Source organism: Fonsecaea erecta (genome assembly GCF_001651985.1).
Source record: "Fonsecaea erecta strain CBS 125763 chromosome Unknown Scaff2, whole genome shotgun sequence".
NCBI lineage: Eukaryota > Fungi > Ascomycota > Eurotiomycetes > Chaetothyriales > Herpotrichiellaceae > Fonsecaea > Fonsecaea erecta.
This window is the reverse complement of record NW_017387245.1, coordinates 577,167-590,427: the sequence shown is the minus strand read 5'-3', so window position 1 is coordinate 590,427 and position 13,261 is coordinate 577,167. Positions and strand designations below refer to the sequence as shown.

The 13,261-nt window shown below is 51.1% G+C and overlaps 4 protein-coding genes across 4 annotated transcripts; 1 reads left to right on the top strand and 3 right to left on the bottom strand.

Moving 5' to 3' along the window:
* Positions 1 to 15: 15 nt before the first annotated feature.
* On the bottom strand, positions 16 to 3,677 carry AYL99_01984 (hypothetical protein; the record flags this gene model as incomplete). Its single annotated transcript, XM_018833500.1, has 4 exons — positions 16 to 1,346; positions 1,461 to 2,374; positions 2,430 to 3,325; positions 3,384 to 3,677. The coding sequence occupies 4 exons, from the start codon at positions 3,675 to 3,677 to the stop codon at positions 16 to 18; spliced, it is 3,435 nt and encodes a 1,144-aa protein (XP_018696124.1).
* Positions 3,678 to 5,001: 1,324 nt separating this feature from the next.
* Positions 5,002 to 5,370, top strand: AYL99_01983 (hypothetical protein; the record flags this gene model as incomplete). The annotated part of the gene is made up of 2 exons (XM_018833499.1): positions 5,002 to 5,035; positions 5,114 to 5,370. The coding sequence occupies 2 exons, from the start codon at positions 5,002 to 5,004 to the stop codon at positions 5,368 to 5,370; spliced, it is 291 nt and encodes a 96-aa protein (XP_018696123.1).
* A 520-nt stretch (positions 5,371 to 5,890) lies between these two features.
* Positions 5,891 to 6,427, bottom strand: AYL99_01982 (hypothetical protein; the record flags this gene model as incomplete). The annotated part of the gene is made up of 1 exon (XM_018833498.1): positions 5,891 to 6,427. The coding sequence occupies one exon, from the start codon at positions 6,425 to 6,427 to the stop codon at positions 5,891 to 5,893; it is 537 nt and encodes a 178-aa protein (XP_018696122.1).
* Positions 6,428 to 7,347: 920 nt separating this feature from the next.
* On the bottom strand, positions 7,348 to 11,064 carry AYL99_01981 (hypothetical protein; the record flags this gene model as incomplete). Its single annotated transcript, XM_018833497.1, has 5 exons — positions 7,348 to 9,987; positions 10,034 to 10,339; positions 10,433 to 10,495; positions 10,554 to 10,836; positions 10,889 to 11,064. 5 exons carry the CDS (start codon positions 11,062 to 11,064, stop codon positions 7,348 to 7,350), a joined length of 3,468 nt encoding a protein of 1,155 aa, XP_018696121.1.
* Positions 11,065 to 13,261: the final 2,197 nt, after the last annotated feature.

Sequence of the window (13,261 nt, the reverse complement as noted above, 5' to 3'; positions counted from 1 at the left end):
AATATTTCCGTGGACTCATTCGTCGTCTTTTCGTTCGTTATTCTGCAGGTCATCCGTGTTTCCTTGCGGAGTACTATACTGTTCAAGTATTTTCTTCAAAGCCGTCCGTTTGATCGGCTTGGGGAGGAAACCATTCATTCCTGCATCACGACAGGCTTTTCGGTTTATTTCATGGTCAAATGCCGTCAGGGCAAGGATCGGAGCATCAAATCCTAGCTCTCGTATCTTCTTCGTGGATTCAATCCCGTCCATGCGCGGCATTTGGATGTCCATCAGAACAAGCGAGAAAGGCCGTGGCTTCTCGTTCGAGCCCTCCAAATCAGAATATGATTGTTGTACAATATTGAACGCCTGCTCCCCGTCTTCAGCCAAGGTAACGTCGGTCACCTTCTCGAGCTTGAGTAACTTGAGGATCACTTGTTGATTGACGGGATTATCTTCTGCGACAAGAATTTTGAGGGAACAGGCTTCCGCAGCAGCGCCTGAGGATAGAGCTGGTGCTTTCGTCACGTCAGTGTCTGCGGTTTTGGCTTTCTCTTCTAGCTTGGTAGCTGCCGAGTCAGTCGCTTCATCCGGTGTTTTTACAGACATGATGGATGCGAGCCGGTTGTTGGGAGTGGTAAAGTTTGGCCTTTTGTCTTGCTTGGGCTGCTGGGCGACGGAATCCACTCGTTCTGAGCTCACGTTCGCATCTATAAGGTATGGCTGAGAGAACCCCACAAGACGGGGCACATCCATCTGGGAGTCTTTGTCTTGTGTCGAATATACGGACGTCTGTTTCGATCGTATAGGTTGTCGTGGGTCTCGCGACCTGCGAGATTTTGTGCTGAAGCTCTCAAATTGGATGCTGCTGGATATACTTCCGGGTTTTGGTCGCGCAAGAGAGTCGGACACGGAAGGCACAACCTCCTTGGTGTAGCGCAGGGGCAGAGAAAGGGTGAATGTGCTGCCAATGTCGACAGTACTCTTCAGGGTAATGGTGCCGCCCATCATGCCTGCGAGCTGCGAACATATTGCCAGCCCCAGACCGACACCGCCATGTTTCTTGCTTAAAGCCAGATCACCCTGGACGAAGGGCTTGAAGATGTCTTGTTGCAGATGTTCGGGTATGCCCGAACCCGTATCCTCGACCTCAAAGTCAAACAGTAATCCCTTCATCGATGATTTTGGCGGTGTGTATTCGGTATTGCGTCGCTGTAGCGCATTGGAAGGCGTGTTTGGCGTAGCTGTGGTATTTGAGTACGCTACATCAGGCATGGCTTCGGGTTCCACAAATCCTTTGCATCGTATCCTCACTTCGACGACGCCCTTTGCGGCTGTGAACTTGAGGGCATTGCTTACAAGATCTGTTCGCCAGTTAGAGCAGTGTCATTAATAAATATGTAACTGACGAATTGGATATCGGACAGAGCAGGAGGGCAAAATTCGTCTAAAGAAGTCAACATGAGATCGGGACTTACTCATCAGAATTTGTAATATTCGATTTTTGTCCCCCCTCAAGCCTATTTCCCTCAGAGGTCCAAGATCTGCGGGTGCTTTGGCCAAGACATTCGTCTTCTGTTTCTGAATGGCACCCGTCATGTCGTGCCGAGCGATAATAGCGTCCTCCAGGTCGTCTTGGTCAGTGTCTCTCTGCTCCATTGATTCGAGGCCGATGAAGACCACTCGCAAGCTGATGTCAGATTCACGCGCTTGCTTCTCAAAGATAGACACGAGTTGCGAGCCGACGTCGACAAGGCGAAATGTGTCTTCTTCGATGGCAAAGTTCTGGCCAAAAGAGCTGCGGCTGAATGTCAACAAGTCGTTGAGGAGATGTAAGAGGAGATCCGATGATTTGTAGATGATTTTGAGGGACTGCCGGATGCTCCCGACATCTTCCTCTTGCATGGCGATTGCGCACATGCCGATGATACCGTTCAATGGTGTGCGTAATTCATGAGATACGTTAGCGATGAACAAGGTCTTGCTTTCGTTGGCAGCTTCGGCGGCATTTCGACTCTGCTCTAGTTCTGCAGTCCTCTTCTTCACACGGTCCTCAAGCCGTCCATATTGAATCGTAAGCTCGTCGGCCATTTCGTTAAAGGTACGCGTCAAGTCCGTTAATTCATCATAGAGAACATGGCGATGTTCAGGCACACGCTCGGGAATCTTAAACACTCGCACTGGCCGAACATGAGGTTTCTTTCTCGCAGACCTTTTGTAGACACTATGAACCAACCCCTTTTCCTCGAGGAGGCCCACCTTTCCCAGAGCATTTTCGCTATCGGTGTCTGACGATTTTTCAGAAGGGTCGTAAGCTTCGTATGTAGTCACTGAATTCTCGGCTGCATTTCGGAGTGCAATGATCGGCTTGACAGCGAAGTGGGCGAGCGGACTGCGATCGAGTCAGCATATAACAGGACACCGTAGATCAATTCAGGAGTACTCACAAGGAGACAAGGAGAACTGCACCGACCACGCTAAAAATGCACGCCAGCACAGTATTCCGCAGGTGATTTATGGGAGCAACGACTTCGCTGTGGGCCTGGCCAAAGACGACCACCCAGTTAACGAGGTCGGAAGATACCCTGGCAAAGCCGGCCGATATTTTCTTGTTTTCCTCGTTGTGGGTGGACATCAAAGCTCCTGCATTGTTGATCTCCCCAGTCATGTCAGACCAAGCGCGCAGCACAGCTGGATAGTCCTCCATGGGGAAAGGGAGATACGGATCCTTGGCACGCAGTGGATGGCGATTACTGTAAGGCGGCAGGACAAATTGAAGGGGGACATCGGCATTCTCTGCTTTTGTGCGACCAGCGACATCGTCGGCGAAGAGGTTGTCGGGACGAGCAGGGCCGATGATGACGACCTCTCCGGTCTTACCTAGTCCGACAGGGGACTCAACAATGTTGTAAAGTGCCTTTCCGTCAACGACGACGGTGAGCCATCCAAGCACATCGGTGCGACTGGTGTTGTTGTTTACGGGGACTGTGAATGAGACGAGCGAGGAGTTGGTGTGGTGCAGGAACAGCGGCCCGAGGAACAATGTCGAGTTGTTATAAAGCAGCTTGCCTTCATAGGCAACAAACGTGGTATCTGATGGCTGATCGCCATAGGTGAGGTTGGGGTAGAGCTGGGGGGGATAACCATCGTCACCGTCGCCGAGCAGGACTGCCGTTCCATTGCTGTAAGTGAAAGGAAGCACGACCTTGCTAGCTGCTCCTCTCCCAGTCGCGTTGCTCAGAGCACTATCACCTTGCTCGGGCCGGGGTCTGCGAGGAAAGACTGCCGCTTGCAGGAGAACTGCATCGTCGGTCCCGCCAGACAAAGCGTCCACAAGATTATCCTAGTTTGACGTCAGGAATTCCGCTCGAGGGGGCAGACCAACTTCGTCATCAACCTACCTGTATAGCATTGTAAAGGGCCTGGGTCTGGTTGCCATTGTTGAAGTCACGTAGTAAATCCTGGAGAATATTCCTGGTGGCAATTGACTGTACTGACGTCCCCATCAGGCTGATGTCCTGGGCTACTTGGGTAGCTTTCAGGTTTGCGGTGACCATGAGAGTTTCCCATTTTGCATCGTTCATGTAATTCACTGTCTGTACCCATATTGAGACGGCGAGGATGGCCAGTGACAACAGACTCGTGATGCCAATGACCAGGCACAGCTGTTCCCGAATGTGAAGGCGGACCCTCATGGTGATCAGTCAACGCGGGTGAAAATGTGGCAGCGGAACGGAATAGCCGGGGGAGGGGGAATGAGAGATTGCGGGCGCGTGGTTGGTCTCAATTCATTTGAAAGGTGGCGTAGGGGAAAGCTGAGGAAGATGATAGGAGCACCGTCACAAAATGGCCCTCGACACTCGTATCATTGTCATCCATCACAGAGAGTGAGAATGATGGAATGAAGGACAGACGAGCACGGATATTTTTCCACGTCTGATGATGATGATGAACGAAGGCGAGTTTGCTGCGTCGCGCCTATTTGTGCGCCTCCGACACAACGATAGGCGAAGCCCTCTGGTGCCCCCGGCTGCAGCTCAGGTCATCCGCTAGCTTAGTGAGTGCCCAAACAATTGATGTGGAACACCAAGCGAAAAGCCCAACGCCAATTGGGAAATTGACCTTAGCTGGCAATATTAGAGCCCTATAATAACAATGGTAACAATAGTAATTCTTCTCAGCTGTCTGGCCTTTGCTTGAATTATCGTGCAGGCTCAAGTATGTCTTGAAGAGACTCTACAACCAACAATAACAAGTGCCCCAGTCTTCGATGATTCCGCCCACTCCCATGATCCCGAGCCCCCGAAGCCCCAAGATTTCTTAGGACTTCCCATTGAGGGTTCTTTGGTGTGTCAGCATTTGCGTCTATGTAATAAAGCAGTGGAAAGTTCGGGTCATCTTTCTTCCTTGCGAAGTCCGGGCTTCCATTGTCCCATCATGAGTTCGAGTTCGCTTAACTCCGGCAGGATCATCATGAGATCAAGGTTGGATGAAAACAACGGCTGTGTACTGAAATACATAGAGAGGATATCGAGAGATGAGAGATGAGAACACGCCCCCCCAAAAAAGCACCTGGCCTAGGTGGGGATATCACACCGTCTTCCGCGAGCCTAGCTTGAGCGATATATGATTTGAGGCTTTGCAGAGAGAATGTTGCCCTATGGGAAATCAGTAGCAACCATACAATAGATGGGCAGCAAATGGTCTGCATCCCCCGTGCTGGGTGCGTGGTCTTTGCCAGAAAGCTGATGGTGTTCATCTCCTGGTCTTGGCACTACGGTCGAGTGCAGAAGCAGCAGAGCGCCGTTCTAACTTGGCGTCCAGAAGTTGCGTGAAAGGGTTTGTCCACCTGAGCTGCTCTCCAGTCTTCCCAAGCTCTCCAATACCCCGTCGACAACCTCATTCCATACGACTCCCCCTGCAATTTCTTTTGCCATTGCTGCTTCAGCTTCACTCCTCCCCCAGTGACAGATTGTCCACACTGTCCAGGCGCGCACAAGGCGCGAAACACATACCATCATGGTTCACAAGATTCTTTTCTGGGCCGGTTTCGGTGAGCAACCAACCCATCGCAATAGCCTTGCAAAACGTGCCCTCCATGGTTTTTGTCTTTAACATGTTTGTCGAGCAGGCATCGCCACACGCTTCGTCCAACTCGGCATAGAGATGAGACCGTTCTTTCAACGCGGCACGTTATGGGTGTACCCGTTATTTGCGAGCATCGGGGGTTCGTTCGGTTATTGGTTGACCGGCGTGGAAAATAGACAAGTGAAGCTCCTGCAACAGCGGAAAGAGATTATAATTGAGAAAAGACGGCGGAGAGCAGAGCGCGAAGCAGCTGCTGGCAGTCCCGCCGAGACCGCAGGCGTCCTGGCATCCACGAGTTAAAAGCACCCACCAGACAAACCGAGGAAGAGGTGAGGTGCATAATACTCGGTCACGGGTCTCGTTGAAAATAGACCTGGAACGTGCAGCAACTCGCGGGAGATTGGCGGGAGGGGGGAGAAAAGAGCAGAAGGAGCTGCAACATCATACTACGCACTCTTACTACTATTGTACAAAGGCCTACGACGTTTTGTATGAATGCCATATACAGCAGTCGCAAAAGTCACGATGTCAAGGAGTGAATACAGCTCCGAAATGGAGCAAATCCAGCACCATCACACACACAAATGCCCCCTGATCCTGAGCTACAGCGCGCAGGCCTGTTTCCTTACGTGACTATGTATGAAGGCTTGCTCAAATGTCCCGAGTATCATGGAAAAAAGAAAGAAGAGCAGAAGAAAAGAGGATTGGGCAGTCATACCAAAGAAACTGATAGGGACTACCGTTACCCCTAGCCCCCCACGCAATAATTGCTCCATCGTCGCTCTCATGCCTCAGCGTCTCTCCCCCAGCATCGCATCTACTATGCCCTTGGGGGAGGCTCCTCAGGATACGACTCTGCACCCTCTGGAATGGGCACCAAGGCGCTCTTCGTCCAGATATGCGTGGCCTGAGTGAAAATGTCCCCGTCGATGCTTTCCAGACACCCTCCCTTGACCGCGACAAAGCCCGGGTTACTGGTGCCTGCCGGGGCGACGCTGACGTTCATGATCCGCGTCCCGCACTTTTTGCAATAGTAGCACTTCTTCGGACGTCCCGAGCTCGTTCGGGAATGCTCGTAAACCCCGATCCAGTCACTCTCTGCTGTCCTCGTCGTCGTCGTTGCATCTCCGCCTTCCGGCACCCCTGCTGACGCCGAGAGAGAAGAAGATTCCGCGTCTAATGACTCCGACGCTGCTGCGGGCTGGGAACCCAGATCAAAATGTGGGAAGATGGCCGAGATGCCAAAGGCGCTGGCACTCTGGCGCCGGCATTCGTGGCAGTGGCAGATGTACCATTTGATGGGCTTTTCCAGGGGCGTGCGGAATCGCACCGTGCCGCATTGGCAGCGGCCTTCCATCGTGCGAGGCGCGCGATATGCTGGCGGGGGAAGCACAGGGGAATGAAAGATGGTCTCGATCAGAGAGAACAGAAACTGTTTGTCGGAATGTCCAGAGAAGCACCTACAGGAAGGGGATAGAGAGCCGATGAATATTATTATGTCATGGGGTTGTCGTGTTGTTATTTAACTGCCGCGGTTCTTCTCCTCATCTTGGTATTGGCTGCCTGTCGTATCCTACCGAGCATAAATCAACCCCCTCGATGCTGTTCCCCAGATCAATGCAATGTCGACTCTAATACTACCCCCAGGCAGGAAAACCTGTGTCTTCTCGCAACAGGTCCTTTTTTTCCTTTGCGCGATGTATGGCAAGAAGTCTCAGGGTGACAGATAGTGCACATTCAATTCGACATTCGACGGCCAATTTGTTTAGTCTGGTTCATTCCATAGCTGGTTGCTTCAAGACGAGAAGCCAACCCCGAATCCAGAACCACCATCTATTGAATCACAACGCCCCCCCAGCGGCCCTATCTACAAACCCCCCGAAACCCGGTCAAAGATACTTAGATTCGAAACACAATCGAAGCATAATTAGCACCAAAAAAACAATCAACAGCCAGGATTCCCACCCGGTCACCCATGGTGGTACTAACTAACCGGCATATGGCTTAAGAACGGCTGAGCGGACGGGAAGCCCTGCTTTCCATATCCTATGGTCGATTGCGAAAGCATTGTCTCCAACTATATGTTATATACTATAATTCCATGTAATTGTGGGCAATGCTCACCAATGCTACACAACTCCGGCGCCACTGGAGCATTGGAAGGAATAGGGAACAGGGGGTGCAAAAAAGAGACTAAGAGCGATATCAGGTGTTCGCTTTAGCTCATTCTTCTCGGAGCAACGCGATCCAACAACTACCACGATGGAGATGGCATATTCATGGATCTATCCTAGCATGGGGCCCGGTGAGACTTTGCCAAAGCTCTTCCAGGCCTTGCTCTCCACGAAGATAAATTATGAATCGCCAGATCCGCAAAGGCAAGTAAGTAATGACTTGTTCGAGAGTCTCAAACACGATCTGCAGGCCCAGGACAAAGTCTTCTGCGAGTGTTGGCTCGTGTTGCCAGATTTTCAGTGCCTCTTCGAACTTGATTGTGGACGGATGAGAAGGGCCGAGGGCTTCCATGGACAAGGCAACGCATTCTGCCAACAGGTTCATGGCTTCATCAGTCCTCCCCGTCTCATAGAGCACTGTTGCCAAGGCTGCAGCATTTTCCAATGTCTCGGGATGATTCCCGAGCTGCATTTTATTCCGAGCCTCCAGGAGATACCTGAGCAGCGATTCCGCCTGTTCAAGTTGCCCCTTCCTATGGTGCAGGTAGGCCAAGTTCGAGATACATCTCAGGGTGAGATAGTGCGCATCGTCGTAAGTTTTCTTGACTCTCTCGATAACCTCTTCCGACAAGGCTTGAGCTTCTTCGAAACGGTCTTGGAGTGTGTACGCGACCGCAAGATTCGCCATCGGAGTCAGGACTTCCTCACTGTCGACCCCCGCTTTCCGTATGGCAATCTCGATCGACCTAAGTAGAACCGATTCGGCGGCTTTTCCATCCCCCAACGAAAGATAACTGGATCCTAGATTGGAAAGGCTGGTCCCTGTTTGCCTGGCTTCCTCGCCAAACGTTGCCACGTGTCTCTGCAGAATGTGGATTCTCAGCTGCACGCTCTCAGCTCCTCGGCCCAGACGGAGATATGCTTCTGCGAGAGAGCTCATGGTGAATAAAGTCTGAGCATTATCTTCACCCAGATCCTGTCCTTGAATTTCTAACGCTCTTTCCAACAACTCGGCGCCTTCTGCCCAGCGGCCCCGCTGCAATAAGGTCGAACCCAGGTTGGAGAGCAATCTCGCGGAGTCATAGTCATTCCGTCTCACACTGTTACCCATATACGGAAGCGCGGAGAGTTGTTGATGCTGCCTTATCAGTCCCGCCCGGTGGAACATTATTCCCGCATCCGTCCATTTGCCTTCGGCCAGCATGAATTCTGCGAGAACCTCAATAAAGCGTGCGGCCCAGATATCTTCTCTTCGCGCCGTTCGGCCGAGAGCGCCAGGGAAACTCTTTTCGTGGGCGGAGAGGTGTGCAAGAAGGGAAATGCGAAGCTGCCGGTTAACACGACTGTGAGTAACCTGATGCGCCACAGCCAGCAAGAATATAGCAGACCAGTCGGCCCAATATTTGCAATTGTCGGTCTGCCTAGCGCGCCACTGGACAAGGTTGTGTATCTTTATGCCCGGCCAAGTTCCTTCGACATGCATCACAAGGCTATAGCGGGCAAGAAGGGCCTGCGCTTCTCGCAGATGGATTTCGGTCCGCCGATTGTTGTCGTAGCCCATCCAATTTTCCAGCCACGTCGGCACGGGTTCGTAGCCCGCGTTCGGGGGAGGATACACGTCTGCAAAGCTTCTACGTGCGAGCTGGAACAGCTCGTCCTGGATGTTTGAACCGTCAAAGCCAGAGAGAAACGTTAGTAACCGCTCCGCCCCGACATCAGGGTGCTTCCGACTGATAGTGTCCAAACTCTTGTCCCAAACAGTCCATACGGTGAGGTCGTATTCTGAGATCTCGAGAAAAGGCTTGCGCTTCAGCAAATAGTCTCTATGCTCCAGAAAGTCCGACACATACATCTCCAGTGCATCTTTGGCATCGCCAAAGAATTGTTCAGACATGTACGCACCAGCGATGTCGACCGCAAGCGCCAGATCCCCCAACATCTCGCCTATCGTAGCAGAAAGGTTTCGTATTTCCGCACTCAGTGACGTATGATTGAGCTTCAGGTGGCGCGAGATGACACTGACTGATTCGTTGGTGTGTAAAGGCCCAACAAGGATAGAGTAGCAAGTCTTCCCGGTCATGTACTTGCTGCAAGTGTGAGGATTTCGAGAAGTTATCATGATTGTACCATTTGCGTCTTTCGGCGTGATTGCTTCAATTTCCGGCTTAGACAGATCGTCCGCACCGTCCAATACGAAGATCCAGCGTCTCTGAAAGCTGTGGTGTTGGACGACCCAGCTCGTGACTTTTCGTATCGTGGTAGACTCACTTAGCGACGAGCCTGCATCGGAATTGACATCGATGTGAATACCAATATCGTTTAGGAATCGTGCGAAACTTGAAATAATCGTCGTGACACTGCTGGCGTCAATCCAAAGGACCGTCTTGAATGACGTCCGGTGGTCCTCCAGGACCTGACGTGCCAGCTGCGACTTGCCGGCTCCACCAAGACCATGAAGTACCACTACCTGCGAGGAGTCATCGCTCCGTAAAGCCTTGGTTATGGCCTCATCGATCTCATCTAGCAGAAGCAGTCTGGGCGTGAACGTTGATGCGAGCGCAACGGGCACTGAGAAAAAATCTTGCCTGGGAGGCTGTAGAAATTTCAGGATGTACTGTGACAAAACATGATACTCGTAAGTTCTGGTGGCATATTTGTTGAGCTCAAAATGATTTAAGGCGAACGGGTAATTGACCACACGATCGGAGGGTCCTGCATATGTCCCTGATCTTTCTGGAACTGTCTTTTTTCTGTAAGAGGTGATTCATCATTGTAGAGGTTGCACTCACCATCTCACTCCAATAGAAGCCCCATGTCTTCCAGACTGTCCTACGCGTTTCATAGATGTTCACGACGGCAAGGCTATTCTGGAAAATTGCGACAAAATTTTTATGCAAATCTCTGAGTTTAGAAGAATCGAGGTTAATTTCATCAAGTAAATCGGGATTGGAGCCATGTGCTTTCAGTGCTCTTGCCAGTGTACGGCCCCAGTAAGCCATCTCAGAGCCCAGGTGAGGAGTGCCGAGAAAGATAACTCCTGTAGTCCGTGACGAGATATGCCGAAAGTTAGACATTGCCGATGCGTGGACTAATGCCTAAACATGTAAAGTTAGGTTGTGGTATCAACGGCATAAAGCCAACCACAGGAGGTAATGTAGAGGTCACAAGGGAACAACAACAGCCCTTACCTGCTTCACAACAAGCCCCCCATAGCTGTACGCAACAAAAACTAGTTTGCGGTTTTCTCGCTTCTGGTATGGCAGTTGTCAGAATTCGACTCAGAATGTGAACGGCGCAGAGCATGTTTACTTGTCTGGTCTCTCCTAGCAGCGCATCGAGGTCGTGTACCAGAGTTTCTCCTAGCCCTGTCAACAGAATCTGTGGCGCATCTCGGAGGTAGGATGAGTCGTGGTTGTAGTGAAACACGCGAACATTCTCTCTTACGGCTGGGGGGATGTCTTCAGGGAGAAGATCTCGCACCCACCAAACGTAGTCCCAAGCCACGCGCGAGTCAGACTGAGATTCTTTGGTTGGAATTGCCGCTCTCCATGTCGTGTCGGGGTTTGACCCTAAACCGTGCACAAATATGAGACTGCCAAAGCCTTGAGCAATTTCAATCCAGCCTCGCATTGTCACCTACTCACTCGACACCCTCAGAGCCCTGAAGTTCGCCGAAGCCCTCCACCCGAACCAATCCGAAGCTGCTCTTAGGACGAAAAACAGAGTTACGTCGAGAAAGAAAGAACGAGGGCACATAGAGGTACCAAGCTAGCAGTACCGCAAAACCAGCAACGACTTGCCATCTTGCCCCGATAGCCATGTTGCTAGCGCTGCTACACCTCCGTTCCTTTCACCCTATGGCACGGAGACCCTAATGCTCAGAGGTCAAGAGGTCATTGTCGTGCTGGAACATGGGCACCTCGTTCGCTTCTTTCCGTGGCTAATCCTCGTCAGGGAAAGCGCGAAACACTCTTTAATTTCAGCTGCCTGGCGTGATGTCCTATTAACATGAGAAGGAAGGTTGGGCGAGCATTTATATCCTGAACCCGTTAAAGGAAGGTTTAGCTGGGGATCCTGCTTCAGCTTCAAATCTTGTACTCAGTAGAACTTCTAGTGTCACGCGTCGCGCCTAGACGTGACTGGCTAAGATGGGGAAGGTCTGCCGAGGGCTACTTCTACCTCGCCATCCCACTTCCTTCCTCTCCAGAAGACTCCGTCAGAGACAGCCCACAATAACAGTTAGCTAGATAGCTAGAGAATCGTGCTATTGCAGCCATTCATCTCCACCAGTGTGGTGGACTCCTTGCTTCCTTCTTTTCCTCCATGTGATATCTAGAGCCTGACTCCAATACCATACGAATTCCCGGATGCTTTGGCACAGACCTTGATGGATTATCTTTCTATTACTTTCGTTTCTCACTCGCGTGACATCATCAGGGTGAACAATCAAGTTCTTACGAAGACGTCTTGCTGCTGGGAGCCGGTTCATATTGTGGAATGCTGGCGAGAAATCGGGTGCAACAGTGAGACAGCGCTCTGATATCACCGAGAGGGACTACATGTGATGCATAGCAGCAGTTGAGCCTGGCCCTTTGCGTTGATAGGCGATCAGCTTGTGACGGGCGATACTATGTGGAAACAAGCAGTCCTACATACGACGGATGATCTCTGGTCTGCGTATCGAGCATATGGTCTCAATTGACCGTTGCTGGTGTCAGCGATTATTTGTAAGAAAAGTGATATTACGTACTACGGCAACGTCTCCTGCCCGTTGTTATGCGGACCCCTTCTATGCGAGAGACAACCCCAAGTTGTGGCCACTGCGGAAGTCCACGTGGCGAAACTACATAGTCGAGAGATTGCATCTTTCCAGAAAGACATATCGTCCTAGTTTCGCGGCCCCTCAACCGAGGAAGGAAACAGATAGATATCATTTTGCGCCCAGCCAGGCTGATCTCGCTTCCTTAAACTCTTCGATCTCTTTTTCGGCCCCCCCAAGGCTTGTTAAGGACAAAACCTTATCAAAGGTACGGTCAATTTGTGCAACAGAAAATACCTCATATAAAATGTCCTTCATATTCGCACTCGAGGTCTCTATCAGCTTGTTCAACTGCAACAATAGGCCGACTAAGTCGCTGCGCTGTTCAAAGACCGTCAGCTTATTACTTCCCTCACCAGGCTCTGCACAAGTGCTGGACAAAAAGTTGATCAGATGATTTAACGATTGGATCACAACTCAAACTCTTGGATACGGGTCTGTCTTGCCAATTGTCACTGCCGAACAGTGCTCTGTGGCAATGGGGTGAAGATATACACCAAACCTTCCGAACAGTTGCGTGACGATGGGAACAACTGGCTCCAGAAAGACAGGGCGCGGCGGTGGAATGAGACTTGACTCTAGGTGCGACGAAGTCTTTGCTCCTACTCTTTGGCGGCTTATATTGATAGCAGCGATCTTATGAGGGAGGAATCTTCGAATAATGCTCGGCTTCATGATAGAGGAGGGTGCTGTTGTCTCGGCGACCGATCTGGCATTGACAAGAGTACGAGCAGTGTGGCCAAGAGGAACAGAGGATTTTGCAGAGATTGCTGTGCTTCCGCCCATAGATATAGCGTTCAACATGGCCATTGGCGCACGGTGAGCCGCAACAGATTGAATTCCTTCCGAAACGATGCCGCTCGCTGCCATTGCTAGTCTTTCCTCCAGGAATCAGTCGGGACCCTCAAGTCCGTCATCGATGTCTTTAAGAACTGCAGCAGGGACTGTCTGTTTGAGTTGTAATATCATTGAATGCATAGCTTCTACAAGGAACGCAAGAGAAGAGTTCGACTTCGCCATCTTGTCCTGAAACCCCTGCATCTTCTCTGCTTGAGTATTATTGTGTGCATGTATCTTCTCTGTCGCCGACCTATACCACTGTTAGCTTCGCATAAGATGCCAGTACAAATTGCAAATCTTGGGGCGGCAGAACCAAGGCAGCCTAACTAGTGGAAAATACTCAGAACCAGGTTGATGG